Source organism: Octopus sinensis, linkage group LG10 (genome assembly GCF_006345805.1).
Source record: "Octopus sinensis linkage group LG10, ASM634580v1, whole genome shotgun sequence".
Lineage (NCBI taxonomy): Eukaryota > Metazoa > Mollusca > Cephalopoda > Octopoda > Octopodidae > Octopus > Octopus sinensis.
This window is the reverse complement of record NC_043006.1, coordinates 4562571-4581503: the sequence shown is the minus strand read 5'-3', so window position 1 is coordinate 4581503 and position 18933 is coordinate 4562571. Positions and strand designations below refer to the sequence as shown.

The 18933-nt window shown below is 40.3% G+C and overlaps 2 protein-coding genes across 5 annotated transcripts in view; one reads left to right on the top strand and one right to left on the bottom strand.

The window, feature by feature from the left end:
- Positions 1-3590, bottom strand: part of LOC115216487 (tRNA wybutosine-synthesizing protein 4) — a 39263-nt gene extending 35673 nt beyond the window's left edge. Inside the window, exon 1 of the mRNA XM_036506267.1 lies at positions 3572-3590. The gene's annotated coding sequence lies outside the window, so the exon portion shown is untranslated. The remainder of the gene's footprint in view (positions 1-3571) is intronic.
- The window catches only part of LOC115216402 (histone acetyltransferase KAT2A), a 54076-nt gene continuing 36629 nt past the window's right edge, over positions 1487-18933 (top strand). For 3 of the 4 annotated variants that reach the window (XR_003882073.2, XM_029785707.2, XM_036506265.1), the window contains exon 1: positions 1487-2040. Coding sequence is in view for 3 of the 4 variants with exons in the window: in XM_029785707.2 (XP_029641567.1) it covers positions 1726-2040 (315 nt within the window). In the remaining variant the exon portion in view is untranslated. The remainder of the gene's footprint in view (positions 2041-18933) is intronic. The other variant, XM_029785708.2, reaches the window with a different exon arrangement.

Sequence of the window (18933 nt, the reverse complement as noted above, 5' to 3'; positions counted from 1 at the left end):
AGGAGAAGAGTAGAAATTACTTCTTTTTCAGCTCTACAACAATGTCCAGCAAACTGGACTCTCCTACCTTTCACAAGAGATGACACAGGTGGTAATTTCCCATATATTTGCATTTTAGTTGGATGGCGCCTCCACGAGAGATTTTGAGCTCTCATAAGGAGGCGAGTGTAGGTTCCATCCAACCGCCTCTCAAGCTTCTTTGATAACGTCCAGGTTTCTGAGCCATATAGTAGAATTGGTTCAACTGTGGCTTTGAATATTTCAAGTTTGAAGTCTCTATTTAGATTTGATGACCAGATCGCACAGTATACCTTAATATTTGGTGTATTATGCCATATGACTTTGCATAAACTATTTCTACTCTGCCATGTTTTTTCACTGCTGTTTCTTGCATAAATGTTAATTTGACAACATTTTATGATTTTATATGACGCGCGCGCGACTCTGTGTAATATATAATCGATAAAAAACAAGAACATTTTTAACAAGCAAAAAGTCGCTGCCAAATACTTTGCATTCATTGGATCATAAAATTCTCAGGTTCCACAAGGCAAATACTATATACACTGTGCGTGTGTTGGTTCACAGAATAACCCTTCTTGTGGTGCAAAACTAAAGGTCACTTTTCCTTTCATGAGTTTGAAGCAAATTTAACCGACGCTGCCCACCACCACCAACTAGTTTTCTCAGCTCTACAATTTTTTTCCTTTAAAATAAATAACTCATACAAAGGGAACAGACAGTGGTGTACATTTCTAATTAGGGATTTGACAAAATACATTATAAGGATCTTTTCGGTTTGAACGGCAGTTTTTCTAGCAGTGTCATATGAAATTGTCACCCATAATTATGACCCAAGTATCCATCTATTGCATTTCAATCTGTTTTAGGGTTAGGGTTAGTTAGGATTAGGGTTAGGGGTAGGGGGGAAGGGTATCTGTTTTTCTTCAGAAATGTAAATAAACCCAATCTGTTTCTTAAACGGGGGACATTTTCATACGTCACAGAATGTTTTCACCTCAATAGACGTCATTGATTGGTTGAAATTGCAGAAATTGAAGAAAAAAAACAACAAATATCTTACAAACTACAGAATTTTCTCAATAAAGCCAAGAGAAAAAGATGTTTTATAAACACATTCTACCAGTATACGAAGTTTAAAAGTGTTTAGTTACGTGGAAATTATTTAAAAAAAACTGCCTTTCAAACCGAAAAGATCCCATTATAATACATTATAATACATTACATTTAATGGCGGTGCCCCAGCATGGCCACAGCTCATTAGCTGAAACTAGAAGAATCAAAATCAAAATCAAAAAAATATCTCTTTCAACGTAGTTTTCGATTAAATCAATGAAATGGACCCAGAAATCTGTGTGGAACTTCGAAGTAGCGATTTTAAAAGCAAGGGAGGTAATTTCCCGTTTGGTAATTGAGTTATCGGGGTTGAGTCGTGGGGGGGGGGGGGAGGAAAAAAAAAAAGAAAAAAAAGAAGGAAAGGCTGGCGTCACTTTTGCAGAACAAAGAATCGAGAAATGTGCTCGTTGGTGTTTAAGGAAAATAAATAAAAATCATCGTCGAGTGTTTTAAGATTCTGTTGTTGTTAGTGTGAGTCGTTGTGGAGGTCGAATGTTTGTTGGCGGCGTCGTGAAGGAGGAGGGAGGAGGCTAAGGAGAAAGTGTGGCTGGGTTTCTTGCATGTGGGTCACTTCGTTTGTAGTCAAAGATGGCTTCCACTAATGGCGATGCAAGCTCTGTTCTCACGGCTTCGAGTCTCTCGTCATCTGTGGCGATGTCACAAGCTAGTACAACCGAAACACCATCCATCATAACACCATCCATGTCCAATTCGACTGCATCGACCCCGGAATCTCAGTCAACGACCACCATCTCGACTGGCAGACAGAATTCGCAGCCATCGACCACTGGCGAAATGAGTCGAAGCAACACAATGCAACGAATCGCCCACAAAAAGGCCATGGTGAAAGGCTATCCACGACCCAAGAAACTAGAGAAACTGGCCGTCTACTCCTCCTGCAAGGTATTCATTATGCATATATTTATTTATCTCTTTCCTGTGTGCGATGATGTTTGTTTTATTCTGCTGAATGTAGTCCGATCTTCTCTGTTTTCCGTCTTTAAATTCGAGCTTTTGTTAATGGACACAAAAGGTTCTCCTTTCCTGCTCACCGTCTCTCAAGCTTCGATCTCCGAAAAAACAATAAATACGATGACTTAACTATAATATTATATATATATAAACACATATAAAAACACACACATACATATATATAATATATATGTTGTCATCGTGAGATGTGACTGATTACAAAATACAAAATCCTAACCCATTGATGAATACCTTTCACTGCAAATCCACAGAATTGTCTCTCCAATCTATAATTTTCTTTCTATATGTGATATAAAAAATCTGTTTTTTTCCTCATTAATTAACAACCAATTACTCGCCCCAGCTACACAATGTTTTTCATTCCATTCGGGCTTCACATGTTTCTTTTTTAACCAAAATATACTCAATTCTCCTCGATATTAACATTTTTTTTTTATTTGTAGTCGCTTCTGGGGAACATTTAACATCTGATTATTATAATTATAAGCGATTTGATTTCTTTTCTCACCAGCGAACTGTTTAATTATGAGTCGGTCCTGTAGAAAATGTTAATATTCACCTAAAAATAGAAATGTAATTATTTTCCCGTATGATGGACTGTTTAGTTTCTGATGTTATTGTTGTTATTATATGCAAAACCCACCTCGGTATTTCTCTACCCTTTTTGAATCCAACAACATTTAATGCACGAAGGATGGAATATTAATTTTGGCTTGTGTAAGCTGACAGCTAGGATTGGGGTCCCACCCAGACTAAAGCAGGATTTCGCTTACAACGTTTACGGTTTACTTCTAAACTGACAGCAATTAAACAACAACAAATATATTATTCTTTTATTTGTCAATCATCACAGAATCTCAGAATTTGAATTATAACTTCCTGCTATTTATGTTGGGTACTCTCCTTTTTGAGCCTTCATCCTTATCTACCAAAACATGCAGTTACCTAGTCAAGATCATCAATAGTGTTACTACTTAATTAAGGATCCATTAATATTGTAATTAAGTACAGTTAAACATTTTACAGGAGTGGCTGTGTGGTAAGTAGCTTGTTAACCAGCGACATGGTTCCGGGTTCAGGATGCGTGGCATCTTGGGCAAGTGTCTTCTGCTATAGCCCTGGGCCGATTAATGCCTTGTGAGTGGATTTGGTAGACGGAAACTGAAAGAAGCCTGTCGTATATATGTATATATACATAAGTGTGTGTGTATATGTTTGTGTGTCTGTGTTTGTCCCCCTAGCATTGCTTGACAACAGATGCTGGTGTGTTTACGTCCCCGTCACTTAGAGGGAGGTTCGGCAAAAGAGACTGATAGAATAAGTACTGGGGTCGATTTGCTCGACTAAAGGCGGTGCTCCAGCATGGCCGCAGTCAAATGACTGAAACAAGTAAAAGAGTATACCCTTTATGCATATGTAAATAGTATAAATATAGGCTTACTGTAATTTATTTGGCTCAAACTGGGATAATTTTCAAATTATAAGTAAAAGAAAATAGATGTTGGTGCTTGTATGAAAATCTTTGCAACATGATTTTCTCTCTGTGCGTCCTTTTCTCTCCTGTTATAAGCTTTCAACAGCTAGAAAGGCAGTGCATACTTAGATAAGTCATTATTTATAAGAAATAAGGTAGGAAAATAATGCATTTCTGTTAATTTAACATATTCTGAATCCTGGAAATAACTCCTTTTAATCTTAGACTCCAGGCATTGGCAGCTGTCTTTAAACTATAGTACCTGCCCACTTGTGACTTGGGGGGTGCTATTACAACATAGCAACATCACATATTCGCTGGACCTCCAGCATAGATAGGCAGCTCTAGGCTTAGACTGAACTACGACCTGTACATTCATTGGTTTGTATTTGAGTTATGCATTGTTAGCTTTGAACTCCTTGCTGGTTCTTACTTAAAATTTAAGTCTTTGATCCATATTTCAATGTCAGTTGGGACAAATTTGCTAATAAGATGGAACACCAAGATAGGACCTAGTAATTGGGTTAAACTGTGGGCTTGTTAGATCTACCGCCCAAAAGTATTCTGTTGTAGATGTCTGATCGGGGTGCAAAGAGCACCATACGAGTGTGATCATTGACAGAGCGGCTAACTGGCTTCCGTGCCAGTGGCACTTAAAAGCACCATTTGAGTGTGATCGTTACCAGCGTTGCCTTACTGGCACTCGAGTTCCATGCTAGTAGGGTATTAAGAGCACCATCCGAGCGTGATCATTGCCAGAGCAGCTACCTGGCATCTGTGCCGGTGGCACATAAAAGACACCATTCGAGCGTGATCGTTACCAGCATCGCCCTACTGGTACCTGTACCAGTGGCATGTGTAAAAGATTTGAACGAGGTCATTGCCAGTACCGCCTGACTGGCCCCTGTGCCGGTGGCACGTAAAAGCACCCACTACACTCTCGTAGTTGTTGGCGTTAGGAAGGGCATCCAACTGTAGAAACTCTGCCAGATCAAGATTGAAGCCTGGTGCAGCCATCTGGTTCGCCAGCCCTCAGTCATTCGTCCAACCCATGCTAGCATGGAAAGCAGACGTTAAACGATGATGATGATGATGATGATAGTGTTTGTAGTAAAAACCAAATTGTAATGACATGTATAATGATTAATAGAAAAGAATAATTAAGATATGAAACATTCTTATCAATCATGTAGTCCAGAATCAGTGTAGTTTAAATAAAGCCTTGTGTCTTAATCCCATGGAACTAATCTCCTGGACATGTCGGCAAGTGCAAACATAAGTGACGTGGTAGACATAGCTATGAAGACATCTTGGAACATAAACAAGTCAGTCAGGAATGTAAAGATGGCCAGATATATGTAATATGGTTTAACAAGAAAAGGACAGGCTTTGTCTTTCAGGTGCAGAAAGATGACAGAATGCTAAAGCCAATGGAGGATATGACTTTTGGCAGGTTTTAGAAGAGGGACAGAAAAAAAGATAAAGAGAGAGGAAGAAAGAAAGTGAAAGGGTCGATGAGAGCAAAAAAGGGAGATATGCAACTGGGAAAGAGAAGAAAGAACTAGCGAGGAAGGCAAGAGACGAGGGTCAGCTGGGAAGTTCATAGGCTGACCATGGCACTCATGGAATGTGACAAAGTGAGGTTTGTTTTTCAACATAGTCCCCCACTTACGGTCCATACTCTTCCATCTGTGTTGCAGTGCTTGAATTCGATTGATGAAGAAGAAGCTTTCATCCTGTTTGTAAAAAAATTCATAAATGCATATATGATGTCAATCATCACTGTAATAACTGGTTTCCAACCAATTGGTGTCTCATGTTGGGGGACAGATGATAGACAGGTGGGGGCCAAATCAGGAGAATAGGGATGGTGATCAACCAGTTCAAAGCCATAGTCATGCACAGCAGCGATTGAAACCAAGGAGCTGTGTGGCTGGAGCATTGTCCTGATGAAACAAGACTCCTTTTCTCAGTTTTCCTGGCTATTTGATCTTGACAGACTTTTGTAACTGCCTCAGCAAGTTGTCATAGTACTCTCCATTGATGGTGTGACCCTTTTGAAGATAGTCAATAAACACAATATCTTTTGCATCTCAAAAAATCTGAGACCATCACACTGCAGATGAAGCAACCTTGGCCTTCTTCAGAGCAGGTGAAGAGAGGTATTTCCACTGTAAGGACCGTCTCTTTGCCTCTGGCTCAAAGTGATGAAGCCAACATTTATCCTGGATTAGAAAATGTTCCGTGAAATTAGCTGGATCTGTCACAAACAATGTCAGATTTTCTCGTGATGTGATCATCTTGGTGCGCTTTTGATGAGGTGTCAGAAGATGTGGCATCTACCAAGCAGAAACCTTCATCATGCCAAGTTCATAATGCAGAATATTCTCAACTCTCTCTCACAGGTTATGCTTTGACTATTTGATTTATAGTCACTCGTCCGTCATCGACCACCATGTGGAGAACATGATCACTGTTTCCCTTGGTGGTGGCAGTTGTAGAGTGTCCAGACCATGGGTCATGTTCAAGACTCTTTCTCCTCTTAAATTCAGCTGCCCACTTTAGTACTGTTGATAAAGCTGGAGCATCGTCTCCCAACGTTGCAACCATGTCTGCTTGAATGTCCTTGGGTGCTGAACCCTTTTTTCTGCAGGTACTTGATAACACAATGCTTAATTTTTTACATTTTCAAGAGAAGTCAATACCAGTTACTTTTGATGTCTTCTTTGATTAGTCAGATGTCAGTTTACCTGGAAAGAAACAATGCAGTTTTTAGTAATAAATAAATAAATAAATGTGCCCTTTTAAAGCCTAGCCAGGCTCATGGGCCCGGTTTCCCGGTTTCAATGGCGTATATGTTCCCCAGCTGAACGGGACGCCAGTCCATCGCAGCGTTACTCATTTTTGCCAGCTGAGTGGACTGGAGCAACGTGAAATGAAGTGTTTTGCTCAAGAACACAATGTGTCTCCCATTCCAGGAATCAAAACCACAATCTTACGATCATGATGCTGACACCCTAACCACTAAGCTACGTGCCTCCACAGTTTTTAGTAATAACAGTTGAAATTAATGCATGCAAGATTTGACAGTTCTAGTGTCTCTTCTTCGTAGTCAGCCTATTAACTTTTCAGCCCACCTTGTAGAGTGGTCACAGTGAGAGAGAGAAGAACATCCATACACAAACACTAAAGGACACTATGTGTGCTGGTGTGATGGCAGAGAATGATTAACAGAAAAGGACAATTAGACATGGAATGCCATGAGGTCCAAAATGCAGGCAGCTTTGGGACACTTACGTCTGTAGATTTAGTTCCATGAAACTAAGGGCAAACGGATATATGCAATACAGTGCAACCAGAAGTGTTGACTTTCGACTGGGCACAAATAGAGTGTGTGTGTGTGTATATATATATATAAAGCTGTATATGTTTTCTCGCTGTATTGCGCGTTTGTTTCTTTTTTGCATCTGTGATTTTATTTTTGATCTTCTATCATAATTGAAGATATTTCCTTTGTTTTGCTGCTTTTCTTACCACGAAATGAGAAGATACATTGTAGAACTGTTATTTTAAAGAGTTGTATCTATTTATCACCCAATGAGACACATCTGCACAGCTGGATGCTCCTGAACCAGTTATTAAGTGTCACACCCATGAGGGATCTGTGCTGGATGTGTTGAAACAGTTGTTGTGATTAATAATAAAAATACTTATATATTCCGTCTCCTATATACCATATATATATATATGTGTGTGTGTGTGTGTGTGTGTGTGTTGAGGCGCAGTGGCCTAGTTGTTAGGGCAGCAGACTCGCGGTCATGGGATCGCAGTTTTGATTGCTAGACTGTGCGTAGTGAGTGTTTATTGAGTGAAAATACTTAAAGCTCCATGAGGCTCCAGCAGGGGGGGGGGAGGTGACAAACCCTGCTGTACTCTTTCACCACAACTTTCTCTCACTCATTCTTCCTGTTTCTGTTGTACCTGTATTTCAATGGGCCAGCCTTGTCACGCTGAATCTCCCTGAGAACTACATTAAGGGTGCACGTGTCTGTGGAGTGCTCAGCCACTTACATGTTAATTTCACGAGCAGGCTGTTCTGCTGATAAGATCAACTGGAACTCTCATCGTCGTAACCAACAGAGTACCACAATCAGATATCATCATCATCATCATTTAACGTCTATTTTCCATGCTAGCATGGGTTGGACGGTTCGACCGGGGTCTGGTAAGCCATGGAGGCTGCACCAGGCTCCAGTCTGGTTTGACAGTGTTTCTACAGCTGGATGCCCTTCCTAACGCCAACCACTCCGTGAGTGTATTGGTTTTTTTTTACGTGCCACCAGCACAGGGGCCAGAGCAAGCTGGCAAACGGCTATGATCGGTTGGTGCTTTTACGTGTCACCGACATGGACACCAATCAGGCGGTGCTGGCATCGGCCATGTTCGGACGGTGCTTTTTACGTGTCACCGGCACAGGTATCTTAACTACAATTTCCATTTGATTTTTTTTATATATGTATATATATATTAAAGCTTTTTATTTATCATTTCGGAATTCTTTGAAGGAAGGTAGTGGTTTCTAACAAAGAAACAAAGCCCTATCAGTGGCATTTTGATTAAAATGTATTGTACATCCCATTTTGTTTGCTGTTCCGCTGTATAAGCTCTGTCTGTAAAGTGCAGGTTAGCTGGTCTCTTTCCCTGCTTGAAATCTTAGCTCTTCCAAATTGTCGCTAAGACATTTACTAACAAAACCATGTGACCAGTAATTATTGGTATAAATCTAAATTCATAATCAAATTAGTGGATTATGTTTTGAAGCGGTTCATAGATATTCTCCTTTTTGCTATTTTTGAAAGAGATGTTCTCACATCTCTGGGCAGCATCTTAGGAGTTTAAGGACTTCATTGTTTAGTTTGTTTAATAGAAGATTCGAGCGAGGTCGTTACCAGTACTGCCTGACTGGCCCCCGTGCCGGTGGCACGTAAAAAGCACCCACTACACTCTTGGAGTGGTTGGCATTAGGAAGGGCATCCATCTGTAGAAACTCTGCCAGATCAGACTGGAGCCTGGTGCAGCCATCTGGTTCTCTAGCCCTTAATCAAAATCGTCCAACCCATGCTAGCATGGAAAGCATACGTTAAATGATGATGATATTTCATAGCTATTTTTTTGCGGTGTAGGGAGCTCTGAATAGAGGTACATTTGGTGTCTGGCAGCTGCGCCTTCCAGAAATGGTCAGGTGAACAGGCATCACTGATCCTCATTTGATCCCTAATCTTTTACTTGATGGCTCCTAGAGACACATTCCAGTGCTCTGCTTCAGCTGGTAGGCTAAACTAAGTGAAGGGGACAGTGTTAACATTGCACCAGTAGATGAAAGAGTCTGGGTAAAGCTTCCCTAGGGTCAACAGGGAAGTGTTTAGAGGCCAAGGAGTGTCTCAGGTAAAATCATATGGTTGTGGCTTACACATTGGATAGGAATAGGTACCCCCCAAGCTAACCTCTCCATGTTACATTCATGATAATGACAACCAGACCAGAACCCATACTGGATCAGTCGTTGTTACGGTTAAAGATCCACAGAGAGCAGAAGAAAACCAAAAGATGGAGCAACATTTGGTTGTGACATCATGATGTTTTTTTCCTTATTTCTTTCTTTCTCATTTTCTTTGTTAGTTGATAGGTCATTGTCAAATTTGACAAACTAACTCTTCATGTCACGTATGTAGTTAAAAGAGGGATGGGCGATAGCAAGATGAGAGGCAAGGAAGGATTCAGAGAGGGACGAATTGTTTGCAGTGGCAGAGCATGAAAATAAGGATTTTAGGCTCATGATGAATGGGTTTTCTTGAGCACAGGGAATTGCTAATCATCTTGGCCCTTTGTCGTTTCCTTCATGCATCTCAAATCCTAAGGTTGGTCTTCAGTATTTCATTCACATCTTTTTGGGTCTCCCTCCTCCACAGGTCCCATCCACATTTAACAGTCAGGACTTTTTTATGCAGCTGTATATATATATATATATGTATGTGTGTGTGTGTGTGTGTGTTTATATATCTACCCTCTTTGTAATGTTGGCAAATGAAATAAGTATAAGAATGTGCATTGTCCATTTAATTAAAAAATTCTATATGTAGCTGAAGATTGCTCGACATTTTAAAACTGATGTAATACTTACAGTGTTTAATATCCTTGTTGCTTATTTTGTTTATAATCACTCCATGAATTTATATGGATAATACCATACGAAATTCTGGTGCCTTTAACTTAAGTACCTATTCATCTGAATCTATATCATCATCATCATCCATTTTCCATGTTAGCATAGGTTGGATGGCTTGACAGGAGCTGGCTGGACCAGGGGCCACACCATTTTCCATAGTCTGTTTTGGCTACATTTCTACAACTGGATGCCCTTCTTAATGCCAACCAGTTTACAGAGTGTACTGGGTAATTTTTATGTTGCACCCTCAGTGCTTTTTATGTGGTATTGTAGTTTCGGGATCTCATTTCTGTTATAGAGAACAGGTCTTATATATATATGTGATGTGTGTGTGTGTATGCATCTATATATGTGTGTATGTATTTTTGTGCATATGCATGTATATGTATATATGTGTATGAAATAGCGTTTCTTTTAAGGAATGTAAATTTGAAAATATGTCTGTTTACATATTTATTAGGGTTTTTCTTTAGCTTTTTATGAAACCTTTACAGTTTATATTGAACTGTAGGGTTCCAGAATTTACTTATCTCAGGTTCATCATCAGGATATAGAGCAGTATTGGCTTCTGTACAGTGTCTTTTCTAGTGGATGACTTGTAATACCAGTTTCACTATTGGTATTCCACATCATCAGGCATATATTTTGGTCACGAAGTACACATGATTAGTCGCAAACTCATTCTGTTGTGATATTAGTTTGCTTTCGTAATTGTCTGTTTTTATGGAATATTCTTCATATCTCTGTTTGTGTGTAAACATAATATAATCATAATATGCCCATGCTTGGCTTTGTAGTTAAGAAGTTTATTTCAGAACTCCATGAATAGGGATTTGGTTCCACTGCTTGGATAATGTTTGCTAATGTCATCACCATTCAACATCCGTTCTCGATGCTGGCATGGGTAAAACGGTTTGACAGGAACTGGCAAGTGCGAAGACTGCACCTAGCTCTGCTGCCTGTTTTGGCATGGTTTTCTATGGTTGGATGCTCTCCTTAATGCCAGCCACTTTACAGAGTGGACTGGGTGCTTTTTATGTGGCACCAGTGGCAGTGATGTCACCAAATAATTGCAGGACAAGATCCTTTCGATGGAAAGGGGAGGGAGTAGTTCTACTGAGGGACAGGAAAGGTGTCTTGCATTAGAGTAGAAACATGATTACCTTGGTTGGAGAGAAAGGTGGTGAAAATGTGATGGAGAGGGAGCAGGGGCCATACACTCAAGTTCCAAAGAAATGTATATAGTATAGGGGACCAGGGATTGGAAAGGAGTGGATGGGTGATTTCACAAGATTTGGAAAGGAGAGTGGGAGCTAGTGGTGGGGGTGGATGTAATGAGTGGATACTGGCAGAGGGAAGGAGTATTAGGAGGATTTGTTGTGGAGAAGGGATTGAACAGGGACATATTCTGTGCTGATAGGAAAGTTAGGGAGAGTGGAAGGAGATGCAGTGGTGGTAATCATGGGTAGGTTGTTGGGGGAGTGGAGGGGCATGGGTTTTATATAACTGGGCAGGTTTTCTCAAGCACTGCAAATCGTCAATTGTCTTGGTCCTTTGTCATCACCTCTGTGAGGCTCAACATCTGAAGATCATTTCTCATTACTCTGTCCCACATCTTCCTGGGTCTTCCTCTTCCACCAGTTCCCTTCCAAATTTCAGACCTGCACTTTATGCAGCTGCTTTCATCCATACACATCACATGACCATACCAGTGCAGTCTCCACTTTTGCATACTACAACTGATGCCTCTTATACTCAATTTTTCTCTCAAAACATTTATGTTTTATCATACATATACATTAAACCTATAAAGTTAAAAATATGTATTGTTTTTAATTTTGTATGTTATCGAATGCTTGTAGTGGCCTCTGTCTTAAAATAGCCTAGCTTTGAACATTTGCATAGAGCAATTTCAATTCAGTAATCTTTAAAATGTATAAATGCACTTTTATTCCACATCTTTCTTGCATTTACAACGATTTAGGCAGTGGAAATACTGAAATGTGAATCTAGTGCCACCGAGTGATTATAGTTTAAAAAGCCCATAACTCCAAAACTACTTCAACTAGAAAGCTGAAATTTCAGATATACTATTTCTGCATTGCATTGAGTCAGCACACCAAGTTTAGTAAAAACTTGAGCAGACGTTATGAACCCCAATAGAATTTTGAATGATTTGGGTCAAAAGTGGTGATCAATTTCTTACGTTGAGGGTGATGTTTGTTTCAAATAAAGCAAAATAAATGTTAGTTTCTTGACTTTTATGAAATTATTCATCAAATTCCAGTATAGAGTTATTAGGCTGTGCAGAAGTCATAACCCTAATGTACAGAGACATGCACATCCAGCAGAGCTTGCCGGCTTCATTTCTTTCAAGCCTACACATGTCTTCTGCAGTCACAGCCCATATTTCACTCTCATATATTATTGCAGTCCATAGACAGGTGTCATACAATCTTCTTTTCACTCTAAGGGATGGCCCTTTGTAACCAACAGCGATAATAGCTCTCTGAACTTTGCTCAGCCAGTTCTTTTTCTAGCAACTACATTTTCGGAGCAACCTCCACCACTGTTAATTTGGTCACCTGCAGGTTAACCAATACCTTGTGTGTGAAATTAATAGGCACAAACTGATGAAGCTCATCATATGCATGTGTGTGTGTGTCTGTGTGTGACAAAGAGAGAGTGAGCAAGTTTTTATTTCTCTTTATCTGTACATGTATGCACTGATAGAATGCAAAAATGCCTTACCATTCATAGAAATGTCGCTTGCTTGCAGTCTGCTGCAAAAACATGTCTGGTTTCTTGATATGTCTTAACTTGTCATGTGCTGTTTGTAAACAGAAGCTTCACCATTCAAGCAAATGATGTCTTTTGTGTCCAGTCTTCTGTGTAACCACAACTGGCCTGTTCATTGTTGGGTAGATTTGGAGATTCATTACCACTTTAAAAACGATGTTTAATGGAGTTGCTTTTGTGTGAAAGCATGGGCTGAGACGAAGTCACTTGCTTGATAAGTACAACCAAAAAATATGTGTGCTACACGAGATGTGCCTAACCATAGCAAAACACTTGCTACCAAATGAATAGTGTTTCAACTGTAATATATATATATATATATATATATACACACAGTAATGGTGAGGGATTATCAATCTGGGCAAAATACAGGGTGTTTCAAAATATTTTATATCATTTGAGATGTAAATATCACAGAAATCACATAGTCAAAGCAAATGAAACTAAACAGGATTAATGTTGAGCAACATAAGATTAATTCCTCCAAATTTCAATGAGAAATTCAAAGGTATGCGGATTCCATGAATGATTTCATATCGCCAGTCACATTTCCCTCAAAGAAAAACAGCCCATGAAGATGCTCTTGGAGATGGTGCGGAACACATTCACTTTTGGTGAGTCTCTCTCGTGCTCAACTGTGCCATGGGGATTTTCTTTTCCCCAAATGCAAACATTATGCTTATTGACTTTGCCATTCATATGAAATGTGGCCCCCATCACTGAAAACAAGACGTTCTTTGAACTCTGCTTTTGCAAGTTTCTCTTGCATATCAGCACAGAATTGTTTGTGCCTTTGCTTATCATCTGCTGTTATGGCCTGAACAAGCTGCAGCTTGTAGGGTTTCATTAGCAAGCGTTTCCTCAGGATGTGCCAAACTGTCAATGGAGGAATCTGGGTTTCCAGACTTGTTCTTTTTATGGACTTCTTGGGGCTTCACAAGAGTTTTTGGCAAACCCGCTTGACCGTTTCTTCTGATGTTAGTGGTCGTCCAGATCCTTTTGCCCTGCACAAACAGCCTTCCTCTTTGAATTTTTTATGCGATGTCCAAATCTGCATTGCCTTTGGTGACTTTTTAGAGAACTCTCTCACGAATGCACGCTGCACAGTCTTGTTCAGCTGTGTCTGAGAATACTCCCAACACACAAAACACCTTTTCTCTTCCAGTGAATGCCATTTCTATACCTGAAAAGATAAACATATCGAACATTAAACATAAAATTTTGACCTGTTTCTACACATTTGATGTTAAAATTTGAAGTCATTTGAACAAGAACTGGCAAAGTTATTAGATTGCAAAATGATATCAAATTTTTTGAAACACCCTTCATACTTCATAAGCTCTCTGTTGGCACACCAGGCTAACAGTGTTACTGAGATTAGTGAATAACTCCAGTTAATCTTTTGGTAGGGTCCAAGGTTATCGTTCATCACAATTTTATATTATAAATCTGTGGATGGGCTCCAGATAAACTGGTTTTTACTCAGAGTGATATATAAAAAAACAAGGTAAAAATAATGGTCATTACATATAATTCCTTTATTTGCACAAATAAAGGAATTATATGTAATGACCATTGTTTTTAACTTGCTTCTTATATATATATATATATATATATATTTATATTACAGAGATGTACTTGCATAGCAAGTGACCTGATCTGAGATCGTGTGCTGGAACGAAAACAATTGCAGTGTGGAAGGTGTTTATAAGCCATTTAAGAAACACACAAAAACTGTTAGATTCACTTCAACATTTAAATTCAATTTGCCAAAATATTTTCATCGCTTTGAGACCGCGACCTGTTCACTGCACGGAATTTTGTCAGTGAACAGGTCGCAGTCTCAAAGCAACAAAAATATTTTGACAAATTAAATTTAAATGTTGAAGTGAATCTAACGGTTTTTGTGTGTTTCTTAAATGGGTTATAAACACCTTCCACGCTGCAATTGTTTTATATATATATATATATATATATATTGAGAGAGAGAGAGACATGGCTGTGTAGTTAGAAGTTGCTTCCCAACTGCTTTTTCAGGTTCAGTCCCACTGTGTGGCACCTTGGATGAGTGTCTTCTATTATAGTCCTAGGCCAATCAAAGCCTTGCAAGTGGATTTAGTTGACAGAAATTGAAAAATGCCTCATAAGTGTGTGTGTCTTTATGTCTGTTCCTCCACCACTTGACAACCGGTGTTTGTTTGTTTATGTCTCTGTAATTTAGTGGTCCAATAAAAGGGACCAGTTGTACCAGATTTTAAAGCAAACATAAATATTAGGGTTGATTTGTCCAACTAAAAATTATCAAGGCAGTACTCCAGCATGGGTGTAGTTTAATGAGTAAAACAAGCATATATGCATAAAGTTAATCCAAACATGAAAATACAAAGAGAAAGCACAACAACGCGAGGACGTGGAACAAGTATAGTGTTATTGGACGCTCAGGAAAGGAAAGAAAGAAAGAAGGCTGACTTAACGTTTCGAGTGGAGCTCTTCGTCGGAAACATAGGAAAAGGAAAGATCCAAGGAAGGGAAGACAGAGGGAAAAATATTGCCAACGATACACATGCAGTCACATTGTTTTATCCCTTCTTCCTACTTTTTCCTCTCACTCTCCTCCTCTCTATCTCTCTTTTGGCTGGGTAACCATGTTCCTCCACCATAGCAAGACAATCTGCCGCTCAGTCATTTTCTGTCTCTTTATCACTTTAATCTTTGATCATCTGACACATGACCACCTCTAATGCCTCCCCACCCCCTCAAAATTCCTTGTCTTGCAAGTTACTTGGTGACTTTGCCAGTGTTGGTGCCACGTAAAAAGCATCCAGTCCTTACTGTGAAGTGGTTGGCATTTGGAAAGGCATCCAGCTGTAAAAACCATGCCAAATCTGACCTTGCCTGTGCTGGTACCATGTAAAAAGCACTCAGTTCACTCTACAGGGTGGTTGGTATTAGGAAGGGCATCCAGCCATAAAAAAACCCTGCCATAGTAGATACAATAGCCTGGTGTAGTCTTCTACCTAACTGGCTCCTGTAAAACCATCCAACCCATGCCAACATACAAGATGGACGTAAAATGATGATGATATATGATTGGAGTTCTATGATCTGCAACACTAATTTCAAGAACCCAGCCAGCTACCTAATCACGTATCAGTCTAGTGGACACACAAGCCAGATTCGCTATATTCTCTCTAGGCAGATGCTTATGAACAACCCAATGCTGGTTAGTGGTTTGTGACTTCAGGCTTGGGCCTTGAAGTACTCCTCAACAGAAACCAGTTTTGAAAGAAAGACATAGATGCTTAAAGATCCATTTAACAGTCTGAAATTTAGAGAAATATTATTTCAAGCATTGGACAAAAGAAGCAAAAATAGAAACATATAGCATGGAGGAAAATTGGAAATTCCTGCTGGACAATCTATGAGGGCTACAGAGCAAATCCATCGCTGGGGGAAATTTCCAGACAAACCAAGGGTGATGTGGTGGTGGTGGTTGTATAACAGTGAAGTAGACATAGCAGTAAAAATGGAGATGAAAGGATTTGAAGAATAGGGGCAGCAGGGAATTATGCAAGGTAGCCTGAATAGAAACTAGAAAACAGGTCTGTGTTGGAAGGGAAAAAGCAGAAAGAAGAGATTTGCTAATGTTTTATAGCATAAGACTCAGAGGCATGAGGTACTCTGAGTTGCAAGGTAGAGAGTATCAGAGAGAATTGAGACATTGTGGGAGAGAAGTCATCGTCATCATCATCGTTTAACGTCCGTTTCCCATGCTAGCATGGGTTGGACAGTTCGACCGGGGTTTGGGAAGCTAGGAGGCTGCACCGGGCTCCAGTCTGATCTGGCAATGTTTCTACAGCTGGATGCCCTTCCTAATGCCAACCACTCCGTGAATGTAGTGGGTGCTTTTTACGTGCCACTGGCACAGGTGCCAGGGGAGGTTGGCAATAGCCACGATCGGTTGGTGCTTTTTACGTGCCACCGGCACGGAAGCCAGTCAAGGTGGTGCTGGCTTCGACCACGTATGGATGGTACTTTTTATGTGCCAGGGGAGGCTGGTAACGACCACAATTGGTTGGTGGTTTTTACGTGCCACCGACACGGAAGCCAGTCAAGGCGACGCTGGCATCGGCCACATACGGATAAATAATGGTATCCTTGCACTTAGGGATTCTAAAACGAAAGAAGCATGGAAGTGTTTCTGTGAAAGGTTATTTTATTTGGGGAATGGCTAGGAGAAGGAGAGTCTTCCAGATACAGAAGAACCAGCTGTTATAGTTGACTGCAGTTTGATAGACAAGGCAATCAAGGATATGAAGGCAGGAAAAGCCCCTGGTCCATCAGGAAAGTTGCAGAGATACTTGAAAACCTGGCAGTGTAGAAAAGGACCCAATTACTCTCATGGTCAATCAGATTGTACAGGAAGTTGTCATATGCAATGAATGGTGTAGCAGCATTGTAGTCAACTGTTACAAGGCTAACAGAGATGCCTTAGAGAGAAGGAATTATAGCAGTACCAAAATAATTGGACCAAGTCATGGAAGTTTCAGAAAGAGTTATTACTTGACTAATTATGGAGAGGATTAACCTAGACAAGATGCAGTTTGGTTTTGTACTGGTGAGAGAGTGCCGGCAAGGTCGTCGCCAATGCCGCTGGACTGGCTCCTGTGCAGATGGCACATAAAAAGCACCATCTGGGCGTGGCCGTTGCCAGTACCACCAAACTGGCCCTCATGCTGGTGGCACGTAAAAGCACCCACTACACTCTCGGAGTGGTTGGCATTAGGAAGGGCATCCAGCTTTAGAAACTCTGCCAGATCAGACTGGAGCCTGGTTTGCCAGACCTCAGTCAAATCATCCAACCCATGCTAGCATGGAAAGCAGACATTAAATGATGATGATGATGAGAAGCACTACTGATAAATAGGAAATGAGGTCTTCTATATAAAAGGCAATAGGATTTGTATCAGTTTTAATATAGAAAATGTGTTTGCCAATTGAAAAATTCAGAAAAATTATAGATATCTGTAGTATATGCTTAAAATACTGTTTTAAGTCTTAAAGTACTATATTGTAAATAACTACAACTGTCCTGCATCTTGAATTAAATGTTCTCTTTCTAGTTAGGTAACTTAAGAAGTATTTAACCAAAACTAAACCCCTGTATTTAGCATTTGTTAGCTTGGAGAAAGTCTTTGATACTCTTTTACTTGTTTCAGTCATTTGACTGTGGCCATGCTGGAGCACCGCCCCCTAGTCGAGCAAATCGACCCCAGGACTTATTCTTTGTAAGCCTAGTACTTATTCTATCGGTCTCTTTTGCCAAACTGCTAAGTTACGGGGGACTTAAACACACCAGCATCGGTTGTCAAGCAATGTTTGGGGGGACAAACACAGACACACACACATATATATGATGGGCTTCTTTCAGTTTCCGTCTACCAAATCCACTCACAAGGCTTTGGTTGGCTCGAGGCTATAGTAGAAGACACTGCCCACGGTGCCACACAGTGGGACTGAACCCGGAACCATGTGGTTCGTAAGCAAGCTACTTACCACACAACCACTCCTGCGCCTATGCTCTCTGAGTTGGTGGTCTCTCTGTAAAGTAAGAGTAAGTGAATGGTTGGTGAGAGTCTGTGAGTCTTGTACTGGCTTGTTATCAGTAAAGTGAGAATTGCCAACAAGTACAGTAATGAATTTATTGTGCAAAAATAACAATTCACCAGAGTTTGGTTCTCAGTCGCCTCCTATTTTTTTATGGTTCTCCGGGCCATGACAGAGGAGTTTAAAACCTGGTACCCGTAGGAACTCCTCTTAAGTTGATGACCTTGTTCTTATGACTGAATCTGTACTTGTTTTAGAAAATTTTCAAGTGTAGAAGCAAAGGCCAAAATTGCAGTAAGCAAGAAAACAAACAGGATGCTACACTCATCTGGGAAATGGTCCAGTTCACTACGTAGAAAAGATGTGGATAGAAACTGCATAAAATGTACCGAGAACAATCTATAGACATGCTCCAGAGCGTGGGCTGCGGGGTCACTCCGAAAAGCTCTATCTACGACGATTTCATCTCAATCGAAAGAGAGGGGCTTTCTCCGTCCGGATTGCGGATCCGTGGAATAAGCTGCCGGACGAGATAGTGAGGATGCCGACGACCGCTCAGTTCAAAGTCTCTCTTGACCAGAAATGGCCTGATCTCTTTGTATGACCACCCTCCCTGTCCCCTTACATGGCCTTGCTTTTGCTTTTTGAGCCAATAAAAATTGAATTGAATTGAAAAAAATATAAGAGATGCAGTGGA